The 14,171-nt window shown below is 42.1% G+C and overlaps 1 protein-coding gene across 11 annotated transcripts in view; it reads right to left on the reverse strand.

Moving 5' to 3' along the window:
- ALDH18A1 (aldehyde dehydrogenase 18 family member A1) overlaps positions 1-13,837 on the reverse strand; it is a 36,982-nt gene extending 23,145 nt beyond the window's left edge. The window contains exons 1-10 of one of the 11 annotated variants that reach the window (XM_026065626.1): positions 13,452-13,610; positions 12,480-12,589; positions 11,651-11,762; positions 10,869-10,961; positions 9,261-9,382; positions 6,080-6,203; positions 2,486-2,709; positions 1,341-1,490; positions 1,145-1,249; positions 73-231 (exon numbers count right to left, since the gene is read on the reverse strand). In XM_026065626.1, coding sequence (XP_025921411.1) covers positions 73-231; positions 1,145-1,249; positions 1,341-1,490; positions 2,486-2,709; positions 6,080-6,173 — 732 coding nt within the window. In that variant the 5' untranslated portion in view covers positions 6,174-6,203; positions 9,261-9,382; positions 10,869-10,961; ... (1 more) ...; positions 12,480-12,589; positions 13,452-13,610. Of the gene's footprint in view, positions 1-72; positions 232-1,144; positions 1,250-1,340; positions 1,491-2,485; positions 2,710-6,079; positions 6,204-8,767; positions 8,852-9,260; positions 9,383-10,868; positions 10,962-11,650; positions 11,763-12,479; positions 12,590-13,451; positions 13,611-13,812 lie in introns of those variants that run through there. The other 10 variants (XM_026065627.1, XM_026065625.1, XM_026065628.1 and 7 more) reach the window with 10 other exon arrangements.
- Positions 13,838-14,171: the final 334 nt, after the last annotated feature.

Genomic DNA, 14,171 nt, shown 5'->3' on the forward strand with positions numbered 1-14,171 from the left:
GGTATTAGTAAACCATGCATTAATGCTGTACATCTACAAACAGGATCCACCCCCTTGCAATACTTTACCCACATTTACCCCCTGCAGATCACTATTTGGCTCTGGAGGTGGAACAACAGCATCATTAGTGTTAATTATAGGGACGATATTCATTCTTAAAAGTTCATGCAGTGTTCCATTTAAGTTCCGACGCTTCTGTTCATCATGGAAATCCAGGTTGGTGACTAAAATCTGAAAGGAGGGGAAAAAAATTAATATATACCTAGCCTGTCATCTTCCCTGATAAGAAGGACATAAAAATATGTATTAAAGTATCATAACAGCTCAGTCAAGTCCTCTGGCTCACCACACAAACATAAGCTACAGTTAAAGGATAAAGAATGCAAGTGAGAAATACTCTTTCCACAACATTTTCAGGTGTATATGCATTAACTTCCACTGGAACCTGTAATGGCCTTTCTCAAGCAGACAGATCACAGCAATCTATGGTAATTGTTAGCTATACGGGAAACATTTTAGTTTTATCAGCAGTACTGTATTATAGTAAGAAGTTCCTCTAAGCGACGACTTCATAGTATGCTCTTTAATTCATTAAAAGTGTTTACAAAAGTAACAGAACTGCATCAACTGTAGAGCATTCACAGAATATTTAAGATAAGCATAGTCTGTTGTCTTACAGTAGTGCAATACATAGAGTTGTAGCATTCAGCAGAGAGAGACCCAGGCTAAGTGTACCACCAGCTACTGGTTAGGTTTGAGCAGATGGACAGCAAGTCCTAAAGTATGGATATGCACTTCTGTCAGCTTTACACAATGTGGGTCAGTTCAGCCAGCTGTGATTTTTAAACCGTTTGGATCACTTTGGATCACAGACTTTCTCTTTACAGTTTTTGTCAGGAGAGCTTAATAGAGGGGGGGAAAAAAAGTACATAAACCACACACAAACTCCAAAAATATAAAGCACTTTTGCTCTACCTAGTATGAACTACCAATTATGCTACAATAATAAGCCTCAAAAGTAGGACAGCAATGGAAATCCAAGACTATAGTAAAGACAGCAGCATATGAAGCTTGGAAAAAATTAATAGCAATTACATCACTAACTGAAGTAACAAGCCAGTCTAGGAAAGAAAGAATCCCTTACTTGAGCTGCACAGATGCTGTACTGTGTAAACATGGCCTCATACAGAGCCATGAGTCCACTCTGGCCAGCTGCTGCACAGGCTCGGGCCTCCAAGACTGGAATAGCCTACAAAGTAAGAGAACAGCTGTCAGGCAGTGACTTGAGCAGGTTCCACTCAACATTTAAGGAAAAAAAAGGGACTGCTGCAGCCACTCACCATATCTTTCAGCTGGCTCTGGCCTGAATGAAGCGCTTGCCTCACACTCTGAGAGAGCAAGATCTCATGGCGCAATCGCTGTTTTCCAAAAGCTACAGCTCCACTGGTGACAATCATCATCTCCCGGCCCTGATTCTGCAGCACTGACACCTGTAAGTACAGAGCACAAGAAACAGGAGCTGGAGCAAGATCACTCCTAGTCTGACAACTCTGTGTTTTACAGATATGTTATGCTTACTGGTTGCTGTTGACACAAGTGTCTGCTTACCTATAGATGCGCACAGCAAGGCAACCACCCTTTAAGATACTCCTGCACAGCTTCCTGATCAGTTTGAGCTACATGTACAGCCTGTGCTAAACTTTCTTTTCATAATATCAGTTTTTATGATGAAGTCATGCTTGAATTTTCACAATACCTATTACATGGTAACATTTCAATACCTCTTGACCCTYCTCTGCTATTGCAGAAGATAGAGAAAAGCCATATGGTAGCAGCTTCCCCCAACCTTCTTATTCACCAACCATTCCCACGACTGTTATTATATAGTAATTTTATATACTAGAAGTGAAGAAGCTAACTCCAATGGTAAACAAAAAGTTTTGTATTGCTCCTTCCAGAGAGGTATGTGGCCATGGTTCCTTTTAAAACTCAAAAGCTCAATGCCTAATGTGAATTTAATTTTTTATGCACATGTTTCTTCCCAGAGAAGACATATCCAACTCCCTCCTCCACCCCGCAAGGTCTTCATTTTATTTTGTGCAGCAGAACCAGTCTATGAGCTGATCCCATCAGCTTTTCCTACAAGCAATGAGGTTTCAAGCCTTCTCTTAGAGGAAATTTGCAATTGTTCAGGTAAACAAGAATRCTCCACCCTTTCTGCAGACCTCACACTTCAGTGCCACTTTCCCCACAAGATCCAACTAGTGCCCGAGCCATATCTTACTGCACAAAGTCTCACTGTGCAGAATTTCTCCCTCAAATACTGATTTATTGAGTTACATGGTCTGCACTACCACAGCACATGGTGATGGAGAAAGGAAAGCCCAGCATACTGATTTAAAAGGCCAACACTGTTTTATGAGTTTTTCCAATAATCACGAAGTTCAGAAGGTAAAACAAACATCCCACCTCAGTACAGAATTACCTGCTCCACAATAGATGCCAGCCTCCCAAGAGCCAAGCCACATTCATCTCCTCGAGTCACAACAGCACTACCCAGCTTCACTACAATCCGCTTTGCATGTTTCAGCTCACTGCGGTGTGCAAATGATTTGCCATGTGCGCGGCTGAGTGGCATGGTGATAAACGGGATGTTGCTCCAACAACGGATGGATTCATTTCTTAATCTCTGGGTATGGTAAGGGAGATCTGCGATTAAAGAAAAAAAGGAAAAATGCAACAGAAACTTGCCCAACCAGTTTTAAGTGCTTCATTCAGACTTCTGAGCCCTTTATAAGCCACATAACACTTCCTCCCTTCCCACAGCTGAAGCTCACAATACACACTTCTACTTCTCAGTGACTGGGAATGAGAATCCAGCTTTCAAGTCACTGAAAAAAAAAATGAAGACCAGTGATTTCTGAACAGTGCTAACCATCCCTAAGGCATAGAAGGGAATATCCCATGAGTCACAGAGCTTTGAGTCTGGGACTCTAGAAGACCAAGCTGAAGGGCACTTAAGCAGAGCCCATAGAGCTCACATCAGAAGTAAGAGCACTAGCTTTAAAAACACCCTCCTTTGCCTCACTAGGTACAGCTAGAGCGTTCTCCTGTCAGTAGTACTGCAGAAGCACTTGACTGCTGGGGGGGCGGGGGGGAGTAGAGCTTTTATCAAGATGTATTACAGTCAGATATTTTCTCACACTGCTCAACTGGGGAAGCAGAAGGAGGAGATGAATGGCCGACATATGAACTGCTAGTTGCCTTCCTACAGGATAAACAGGCACTGGAACACAGACAGTCACAGCGCTACTCAGGCAAGATACAAGAYGTGCAAGGCTGGTATCTTACTTAAAACACTGAGGCGGCAGTGCCTGTGCAAAATCTTTGTTTTCAAAAGCCTGCAAAGGACAGTAGAGACAAACCAGTCTACTATCAGCACAGCAAATTAGAGACAAAAGTGACTGTTAAGGTATAACTGCAAGGAACAATCTAGATCCCTTCTAATTACCAAAGAGGCTGGATCAAACACATAAGTCACAAAATTAAGTTGAAGGTATGAAGGCAGTTGGGAAGCATTTTCAAAATACTTAGGACAAAATTTTGCAGAGGCACAGTGAATTGAGTCTGAAGAGGGAGTGATGCCAGTAAGGTTACTTGCTATTGCAAATGCGCCTAATGATATAAGACGCAATGGAATAAGCTTCAAAAATTTTTTTGAAACTATATTGCCTTATCCTCCATCTAGTTCTTTTCACATTACTGTTTAGAATCTACATTAAACCAGGTCAACTTCTAGACAGTCTCAAAAATATCAGTATTGCAAGAAAGGGGAGAACAGTTCTGAAGTTATTAACAAGATGGCTATGACACTACAGTCTAGGACCAAAAGYGCATCCTAGTCAAAAGATGGCACAGATACAATCCCGACCAATATCATCTCTGAAGACGTAGAGACTCCTTTACAAATCAGTGAATTGAATCCTATGCCCTGGTCAGATTTTACCCAAATTTGTCTGTTCAGTCTCTGTAATTTTGTGTTCTATAATAMGAGATAGATCCTTTCATAAGTTAAATGAGTATTCTGGATGTTACTTCTGCTGGAGTAAAAAAGTAATGAACACAGGGCTACAGAAAAGGGAAGCCAGGCATTTATTTCTGTATTTATTTCTGTAAAACATGGTTAAATCTATTTCCTTCACTATACACAGAAGAACCTTAGCCAGTTAATCATAAGTGAGGGCTGCATTAAGATGTCACAGTTTTATATGAAGTAGAAAATGTAATATGGAGATTAGTTTTATTTGCCCCTCATTTTCATGAGGTAATACTTGTGAATGTAAAGAAGGCCTATAATRAATAGGAAAGAACAGGTAATGGAGTTAAATTGAACAGTTCTTTCCAGCATTAAAAGTTATTATGCACTATTTGCCTATCCYACACAGTATGACCAGAATGGAGTAAAACAGTTTAAGTGTTTTCAGTTCTCGCAGCTAGAGCTCTAGGGTTTAGAAAGTTCCAAGAAGGCAGCTATTGAAAGACAACCAATATCTGGAAAAAAAAAAAAAGAAAAACCAAACAAACAACCCACCACACTTAGTTTTCATAAAAGCGAGGAGAAAGGCAACAATTCTGGAATGGACAGATAATTCCATTCATCTACACTAAAGTTATAACTGCTAAACTGGCCATCCACTGTGCAAACCTGTCTTTTTGTTATTTTAGACTGCACTGAGAGAGAAAAATCGGCTCCAAGGTTATACATACAAATATTTCTGATGATGCAAGTCCAGGAATTTGTTTTACATGGAATTAGGGAGAAACTGATATTGTCATCCAGTCAACTTTTCACTCAAGTAAGTTTCTAAGCATTCCAGTTTTTCATATCCAGTACCTTGCCAATAGTTTTAATTCTTTAWTAAAGAAGGGAAAATACAATAATACAATACAATAAAAAAATACAAATGCATGAGACTTTTGGCACTGCAGATCCTTTTATGCAACCTGCATGAGGGTTGTTTCCCAGGAGTGAAGACGCAGGACTATTTAAAATACACTTGAGCTGAACAGGATCGCAACAGAAACAGCAAAGAGCAAAACAAAACAGATAATTTTCAAACCAGCTTTAGAATGCAACTGATTGATTACTCAAAGTTGCTCCAATAATGGCTACTGACTACTGTCAGTTGTTCCAGAGCTGAGGAACAATTTTCACAACGTTAAGGTTAATTATTGGAGAATTTCACTGACTTTGGAAAACGTAGTATGTTTAGAAATACTACAACGTAGAAGTCAACTGAGCTATAGCTCAGAAAAAGAAGTTCAGGATTTAAGATTTCATTATTTAATAATTCATATAAATACCAACAAAAGAGAACTATTGGGTTAACACACAGAGCAATGGAAAATGAAATGAAGCTTGCATGCAGTGGCAAACARTTGATATTTTTATCCCACTGACTCTACTAGATCAAGAGGGAATCTATCTATCCCTGCATTCTCTATTTCAGTCTGCTAATCATATAGAGAGTGAAAGCCTCTGTCAAGTTAGGATTTCATAGCAGAATAGGGAACAATAAAAATGTCATATTCCTAACCACTGTCCACAGGACACCTATGTATTTATGCTCGGGTTTCCTGTAAGTATCTCTGCACTTTTGTCTAACCCAAACAAATTTGAGCTTCCCACCTTCCAATACCTGTTTTACTCAAGTTATCTGTGGGCTGGAAATGGGAACAGGGGGAAGAGGACATCATCAGATCCTGTTTTCCAGGAATGCACCAGGTTGAAACACAAAGAACTTTTACAGCGAGAGTTCTTTTACACCAGAAATCTTTGATAAAAATACATGTCAGAATGAGAAATACACCCTCTCAGACATCTGCCTGAGTATTACTGAGTTAAGGGAGAAAGTAACAGCAAGAAAGTAGAGCTTCACTTGCAGCTCACTCCAAAGCCTGTAAGTTTTGCATGAAGTTAATGAGGGAATTTTCTTTTCATTATAGGAAAGGATATAAGGCAGGCCCAGGCACATACTGACCGACATTATTAGAAACGCGTGCTTTCTCTCATACATACACAAACGGGAAATGGCTGCGATGGCATGTGGCGATAACACAAAGCACCATCCAGGGGAACGGACAAGAGGGCTCAGAGCAGCTCGACACAACATTTTGAGATGCCTTCTGCAAATCAAGGATATCTGCAAGTTAAAAGGGGGGAGGGAGGGAGGGAGAAACTGGTTAAATATCAGTGAACTTCCGTCTATAATCTCTCTCCTTCCCCCCCCCCCACACACATCCAGAAGGACTCTTTATAGTCTTAATGCAGTTTACTTGTGCAAGGGACAGCCCACTCTCCCAGTTTTGCAGAATTCTCAGGCTGTAATTCAGAGGAGCTGGAAGGCCCCTGTTCCCTACCTGCTTGCAGAAGATTAATAATAAAGATCAAGAACAAAACATGCTTTCCCCAAAAAAGAAAAAGAAGGACTATTAGTGAGTGCAGCTACAATGAAGAGAAGTCAAAACTTTCTCCATAGAGAAGGCTAGAGGGGGGAAAAAAAAAAAAATGAAGAGAAGTTGTAACATCTAGAGTTCTCCAATCCCTTGCTTGGTGTTGCACTGTCACTACAGTACAAACCCATATTAGCTAGATCAAACTGTGCCGTCTCCTTGGTTGCTCCTACTCATTTGCCAGAGAAGCATTTCACAATCTCTTTATAGGGCTACTTGCAACTAAGAGCAACATCATCATCCTGGAAGACTGCCTCTTGCTTTCCTTTACCAGAGACGGCTTTGCTAAGAGTGAATAGAAAATGAGGTAGGTGTGAGAAGTGGTAGATAGTGTGGATCCTTTGTAGGAAACAGACTGGAAAGAAATAACATGCTCTTGAAATGAGCTTGTGAGGAAAGGCAAGCAGACTAAGATAACAGGAAGACTGGATCAGGAATTCTAAAGTAGCAGAAGACATCAAGAAAAAAAGAGGAGATATGTGAAAGGGAAATGATGCTGTCAGAAAGCACAAACAGACATTAAACACAGGGCCTTCTATGAGTGACAAGCTTTCTTTAGGGATACTGCAAGGCTGCAGAACTCCTTCCTCTCTCCTCACTCACTTTAAGATTTCAAATTAATTTTCAATCCTCACCTTCATTCCACTCACACTCCATTCCCATCTCTGCCATTTCCATACCTGGAATGCTTCTACTTTTCAGTAACAAACCAAAACCCCACATAATTGGAAAAAAACACCACACCCAAAACAACAGCAACAACAACAACAAACTTCTTCCTTACAGGGTCGGGGGGGGGGGCACTAAAGAGAAATGCAAAATGAATTATTTGGGTACTTCTGGAGGACTCTAGCATCAGCTTTCAAAAGTCTCTTCTTCATTGCTAGGCAAATCTACTCACTCTAAACTAATCTCCAGAGCTGCCTTTTAAAAATGCAGTTCTCCGATCATTTATTTAAAATGATGAGAGTTACCCTTATATTGTTTCTTATAGAAAGCATTACCAACTGGTTCATTTTCATGATTTTACTATCTTTGTAACAGCTGTTAAGTAGCACAATACATTTAGATTCTGTTCTGTATCAGTGCAATGAGACTAAGTTAACTTTCTAGGGCAATCTGAAGTCGAACAGAGGTCTCAAATCCTAAAACTAGTACCTTTACCAAAAAAAAAAAAAAGAAAAGAAAAGAAAAAGAAAAAAGAAAAAAGAAAAACTCATCTATATCACAAGTTTTCAGTCTGTTGGCTATAGCCCCATGGGATGTCTGCACCTATTAGCCCTTGGCTGATAAAAAAACAACTAAACTTATTACACAGTTCTATATATAAAGGCCCATAACTCAGTTATTAAGGGTTTAAGATGTTCCACAAGTGGAAAAACAAATGGAAACTACTCTCCTGTGAAAGAGCTATAGTGTTCCACACTTAAGCAATAAAGCAGAGGTAAGTCTAGTTTCAAGGAAATACACACGATTTTAAAGAACTGAGTCTTTGACATAACACACAAAAAAGTCCTCTGGAACATTTAGGGATTTTGTTATTTAAATGGCTTTGTTATCTTACCGATTAAATCTTTTGTAAGAAAAAAACCCTGCAGTTTAAGTGCAACTCAGAAACAAGAAACCTTCCCAGAGGAAGCTGCACATTAGAACTGATTAACATAAAGAAAAACTTCAAATACACTGTCTTTAGAACAGTTCATAAATAACTGCCCAAGTTTTATAGAAGTTTACACACAGAGAGAACAGGCAATGCAAAACAACATATCATGCAATACTTTTCTACCAAGAATCCATTCCAGTAAGACAATGGATCACAGCAGTCCGCAACCTAAGACATTACCTTGTGCAGCTGTAGAAACTTCTGCCATTGATTTGTTAGAAGAACTGTTCTAAGTATCCCTTAATACTTCCAATCTTAATATCTCAAACCAAAAATAACATCTGTAGAAGTTCAATACTGTTCCATTTTGTTATACCTAGTACACAAGTAGGTTAAGCAACACATGTAGGGTTGTACAGCAACAGCACTGGACACAGGATTAGGACCTCCAGCTGCCTGCCACCCATCCTGCACAGGGCAGGTGCTAAGGAAGTAAGCAATTCACATTGTTGGCAGGCAGCAGAACCCACTCAAGCATAGACAGGAAGTGTAACTTAATATAAAACACACACACAAATCATTTGTTGCACAGTTATCACCTACAGGTGTCACTCCTGGCCTGAGCACTTAGATGCACCTGAATTTCCATACCTGACCCCTCCTGTTGAAACTGTGACAAAAGATTTCTAACAGAAGCAGCAACTGCAGGGAAACCACGAGACAGAAAAGACTAAACTTCTGTAAATGCAGCTGAAGGCAGAGTCAGCTGATCTGCAGCAGCCAATCCCAGATGTTCTGGCTGCACAAGCCACATCAGCTCCTCAAGAACAGACTGGAAACTAACCCACTGGCTGATGTAACCTCAGCCACTCCAGCTTCATCCCTCCCACCGGCACGCACACCTTCCCATCCTGCTGTCCCAGCAGATGATGTAACTCTACTCCACGTTGCAGCACAAAATCCAGGGCTTTACAGTTACAGCATTAACAACTGTTTTCTGTCTAGTCCCAGACTAGTCCAGACAGCCCTACCCACAGCACAGACAGCCTACCCATCTCCCACACCCAGCTTTCCTTGACCTTGATTCTTCCTATTTTCAGATGTCTCTGAAATCTGATGTGGGTAGGAGATGAAAGGGACTTACATAGCCAAACTTTTGAGACTGGCTTTACCTCTTCTGTCTTCTCCACTGTACCCTAGACCCCTCCACAAGGGCAGAAGGAGTACTGGCTTTGCTCTTCACTTATCTCCCATTTACATTCATTTCTAAATTAAGAGAGAAAGCAACCTTATTACTCCAATTAGTAGAAGCCACAAATGCTGCAATTTCTCATCTTCAAAGATAGTACAAAATTCACAGCAGTTCCTCAGTTCAGCTGAAGAATTATACTGTCCCCTGTCTATACTATGCTGTTATATTCCTATTTGCTTACTGTAATTCAAACAAATTCCAGCTTCACTAATTCTCATGTTGTTAGAAGTCAATATTTGGTCCTTTTTTTAATCTTTGAAGTTTTACCTTCTGGGATCAGAAAACATAATAATCTCAGAAAGTCTCAGGACTGTGGGAAAAAATTCATGGAGAGTGTACAGTATTTGAGCAATAGGGGTAGGGTTGGAAAAACTCATTAAAAAAACCCTCAAAATCAAGAATTTATAGAGGACCTAACTCTCAATTATCGGACATGAGGAGTTGCTACACTGGATTTCGCTACCTCCTCATGAGGGAAAACAAACGAAGCCAAAAAAGCCCCCCAAAAATACAGGGACACGTCTTTGTTAAAAGACTCCCTGCAGATCGCCACATGATCAGGTACAGTATTTGTTTTTATTATTGTAGCACACATGMGCCCTGCTGCCCCCCTTTGGCCCCCAATCCAATTATCAGCAAAGATTAAGAATCTTGCTGTGTAAAAATGCAGAAAAAAAGACAATTCCAACTCTAGAACTCCAGGTCATCCACATGCAATAAGAGAGGCAAAACAATGATTAGAGAGGCAAATCAGCACAACAGCTGATTTTCTATATTAAGCTAAGCCTTTGATTTGATTTTTAAACAGGTAGCAAAAAAGGGAAATGCTCCTTTTTTAGACTCACCTGGCTAATTTTTAATATATGCAAGTCCTTTGAACTGTGTTTCCAAACAAAAACTAACAGGTTCCCCTCAACCCATGCTGTTACTTAGAGGCTGCTTTCTTCAGATGCTGAGGTAGAAGAATCAGTAAGAAAAACTGAAGAGAAGCTAAAAATCAAAATGCTTTCATTTTCCCCATAAAACCAGCAGCTCTTATGGAAGCTTGTTAGCTGCAAGGAATCCTAGATTTCCTACCTAGTTAGAAGCTCATTACCTCAGTGCACGGCAAGCGTAACAGGGAGTCAGCAAAGGAAAAGTGTGGTTTCAGACAGTTCAGGGCAGTGAATACCCTGAGAAATCTTAAACAAAATTCCATTTTCAAGAAAAAGCACAGGAACCACCACGCTGTATTAACAATCTGAATTGACAGGCAGACTTGCTACAGTTCACCTTCAGTCCTAGACACAATTCAGTCCTAGACACTGTGTGAAGACTCATCTTTTTTATTGTCCAATTAAAAAAAAAAAAAAGAAAAAGAAAATCACACACAGAAAGAGGATGCTTTAATCAAAATTATTAAGTGAGGAATTAAGGACACTGGTAAATTTAATCAAGTGTTAGTCCTAAAATGCAATATGGTTTCTTAATAATATCTTTCAAGAATTTCCTTCCTCTTACCATCATCACTCTACTCTTGCCTGGACCAAGTCTGGCTAATCTCTTCTATCATCCGTTTCCACTGCCCAGCAGCAAAACATCAGCTTCTACCAGCTATTAAGCATAAAAATAATAGAGCTAGCATCCCAGTTTAAAATCATTAATTTCCATATAGCCATCAAGTGAAGGCTGTACAGGTACAAAAGGTCATACAGGAAAATCAGTGGAGAGTGAATTAAAGTTTAATAATAACTACAGCTGGTGCAGTAACAAATGACAAGGTGAAAATCGAGTACCTGGATACACGTTTGTATTCAGGAGACTTTTTGGTCAGAGAAATGCAACGATAGAGAGAAAAGATGTCTGAAAAACATAAACTTAAGGCAACATTCTAGTTTAGTATTTCAGAAGACAGACAGACATCTACACTTAGCACCCTAGGCATCTGCTCTCCTCCAGTTCTTCCAGAATCTCTTATAGAAGTACTGGTTGCACTTTCYGTGCACCCTGCCCCCAATCAACCTTTTGATTCATACCCTCCACATCCAAGGTCCCACTGTGTAACCTCTTCAACAAATGCCTTCTGGCCATTATTAAGCCAGTCAGACACAATTTTTTGTGGAGAAAGTCTGGGGGAAATTCATTGACTGTAGAATCTATTTCCAGGCCCTTGTCCTGTCATTTCTCCAGGTAGAGCATGACTCAAAACATCATTTATCAACACCTCAGCCTCAGGGAGCAGTGAGTACTCAGCTCAGCATTCCCTCCATTACCTTATTTTTGAGCTATTTGCCTTTACCTACCTCCTTTTTTAAGTGCTCTGTCCCTCACAATGATGTGTCCCCCTCTTCTCTTGTGGTTGGAGAGAATCAAGAAGGCATTTAGTTTTTATGAAAGATAAGATGGCATCCCAACCTAATGGGAGGGGAGGGGGAAGGAAATCAGTAAGGACAGCAGCTGCTGGCAGATGCCCAGATAAAGTACACAGGCAGGACAAAGAAACAGTTACAACTCCCTGAATAGACTTCTAGTTCTCCAGCCTTGTGTGGGCTGGGGCTATTCACCCCCCGTGTGCAGCTATTCACCTTCTCCACACCACTCATGATTTTACAGACTTGTAATGCACCCTCTCTCATTCCTCCCTCCCACATCTCTTTTCCAAGATAAAGCTGGCTGTGATATTCCAATCGCCCATAGACAGTTCTGGCACCAGAAATGCCAGTTTTGTCACCCCTCCTGATCAAAGCTGCAGTTCCCATCCCCATCCTAATGCTAATGCTCAGCTGTATCACTATAATATTCTGGCAAAAGATCAGGTGACTCACCTGACTCTAATCTCATGAGAACTAGTGCCAACAAGACAGAAGCGCAGCAACTCCTAAGACTACACTGCCACTCATAAATCAGTTTAGGATGCTCACGCCCTCACTAGCTCTTTATATGAAAGCTATTTCATATCTATGATCATTTCTATTGCTCTTCTTACATCTCCCCCATATAAAAAGTATACAGCAAATTAGTCAGGGGAAAGAAGCCAGAACTACACACACAGTACTAAAATGTTGATGAAAGTTGAATTTATACAGTGGCATGATATGTTTTTTTTTTTAATTTTGCACTTCTTTTCTTTACCTGGTAATTCTTAATATTCTATTTGCTTTTTGATTTTCACTAAACCTTGAGCTGACTTTTTGGAGTACACATCATCAACAGTGACTCGCAGATATTTTCTTCTCTGGATGCTGCAGAAAAACAGGAAAATACCATTGCTTTCATGGTCCTAATATTGCAACAAACCATAAGAGCAGCTGAAAAATGAATAAAGTTAAGCCTGCGAGATGCTCACTCTGCTACTGAATGCATTTCTTACAAGAACCTTACAGAAAGAGGTAGTTATACCCATAACAGTACACAAGTAAAAAAAAAAGTTACTTTAAAGAGGCCCTTGTCAAAGGCTTTTAGAAATCTGTGTAAATTATGCCCAGCAAGACACCTTTATCTACAGTTTTATTACTTCTTTCAGAGAACTATCAGGTTTCCTCCTACAAAAAATCTAATCTGATCCTGTTATAGCTCCTGTGAAGAAACACTGTGTAACCAACAGAGGCTTATCACCAAGTGTTAAGCTAAAATCTAGATAAGAATTCTGATGTGTCACACAAGTGTCAGGAGGGTTTAAACATTTTTTTTAGGCATGGAGAATCCTTGTAAGCAGATGCAAGAGATGAGGAAGGGGAAAAAAAAGTCTCAGGAGGGATGATGTGCTCTGCTTTCCCCATACCCCAGAAGAATGAAGCCAATGCAGCTCTTATTGATTAGGCTGACGTTTGCAGAGGTCCAAGCAACAGTTTTACTCTGCCAGTGACTACTCACAGTAACGATGCTTTGTAGCCATCAAGAAAATTAGACTCAGGAAAGCTTGAGCTCAGAAGAATAGGGAGCACACAGAGGCAAGCAGCATTTCAACGCATACGGAGCATCTCTACAGTGCTAAGAGTTAATTCGATCATTTTCAGGGGGTCGTCATTCCTCTGCAGGGTTGGCATCTGCTCCTAATCCTCATGTCACAGAACGGGGAATCAGACAGTGACTACTCTGACTTACTGCAGAATCCTGAGGAAAGCACGGCCAGGCCTCACCCGCACGGCGGTGCCGAGGCAGCACCTCTGGCAAGGGACCCCGTGCACAGCTACCGGCGGGCGCGCCAGCACGTCACACCTCTGCCGCCTCCCTCGGTGGCACGACCGGCAGCAGCTCCGGCCCCTCGGCCGGGCCACGCCGCAGCCCCACGGGCCGCGGCCCCCGAGGCAGACGCCGCCGCCGCCGCAGCGAGACGGCCCCCCGGCACCAGGCGCCGGTCGGCAGGCTGGCCATGGCAGCGAGGAGTGGGCCCCAGGCAGGCCGGGCGGCCCCGCAGGACCCCGCCGCAACCGGCGGTACGCGCGGCGCATCCGGCAGCACTCACCGGGCCGCCGCCGCCTCCGCCTGTGGCAGCAGTCGCCAGCTGCGCCGCTTCCGGCGCCGCTGGCCCCGCTCCCCATTGGCCGCCGCCCGGCAGCGAGGTGCACGCGCGAACAGGGCTCCTGCACCCCCATTGGCCGCCGCCCGGCAGCGAGGTGGGATCTGCGTGCGCCGCCCTGCGTCCCGCAGTCCCGCCTGCGGCGTTCCGGCAGGGAGGGCGGTGCGGGCTACCGGGTGCTCCGCGGGCCGCGCCCGCAGGGCGGTGGCACCGCCGGCCGGGGTGTCCCGGCGATGGCGATAGCGAGCTACCGCCCACCCATCTCCGCCAACGGAGCGTGTGTTTAGTTGTGAATCTAAGCGCAA

The sequence above is a fragment of the Apteryx rowi genome, unplaced genomic scaffold, assembly GCF_003343035.1.
Source record: "Apteryx rowi isolate R43461 unplaced genomic scaffold, aptRow1 scaffold_23, whole genome shotgun sequence".
Classification (NCBI taxonomy): Eukaryota; Metazoa; Chordata; class Aves; order Apterygiformes; family Apterygidae; genus Apteryx; species Apteryx rowi.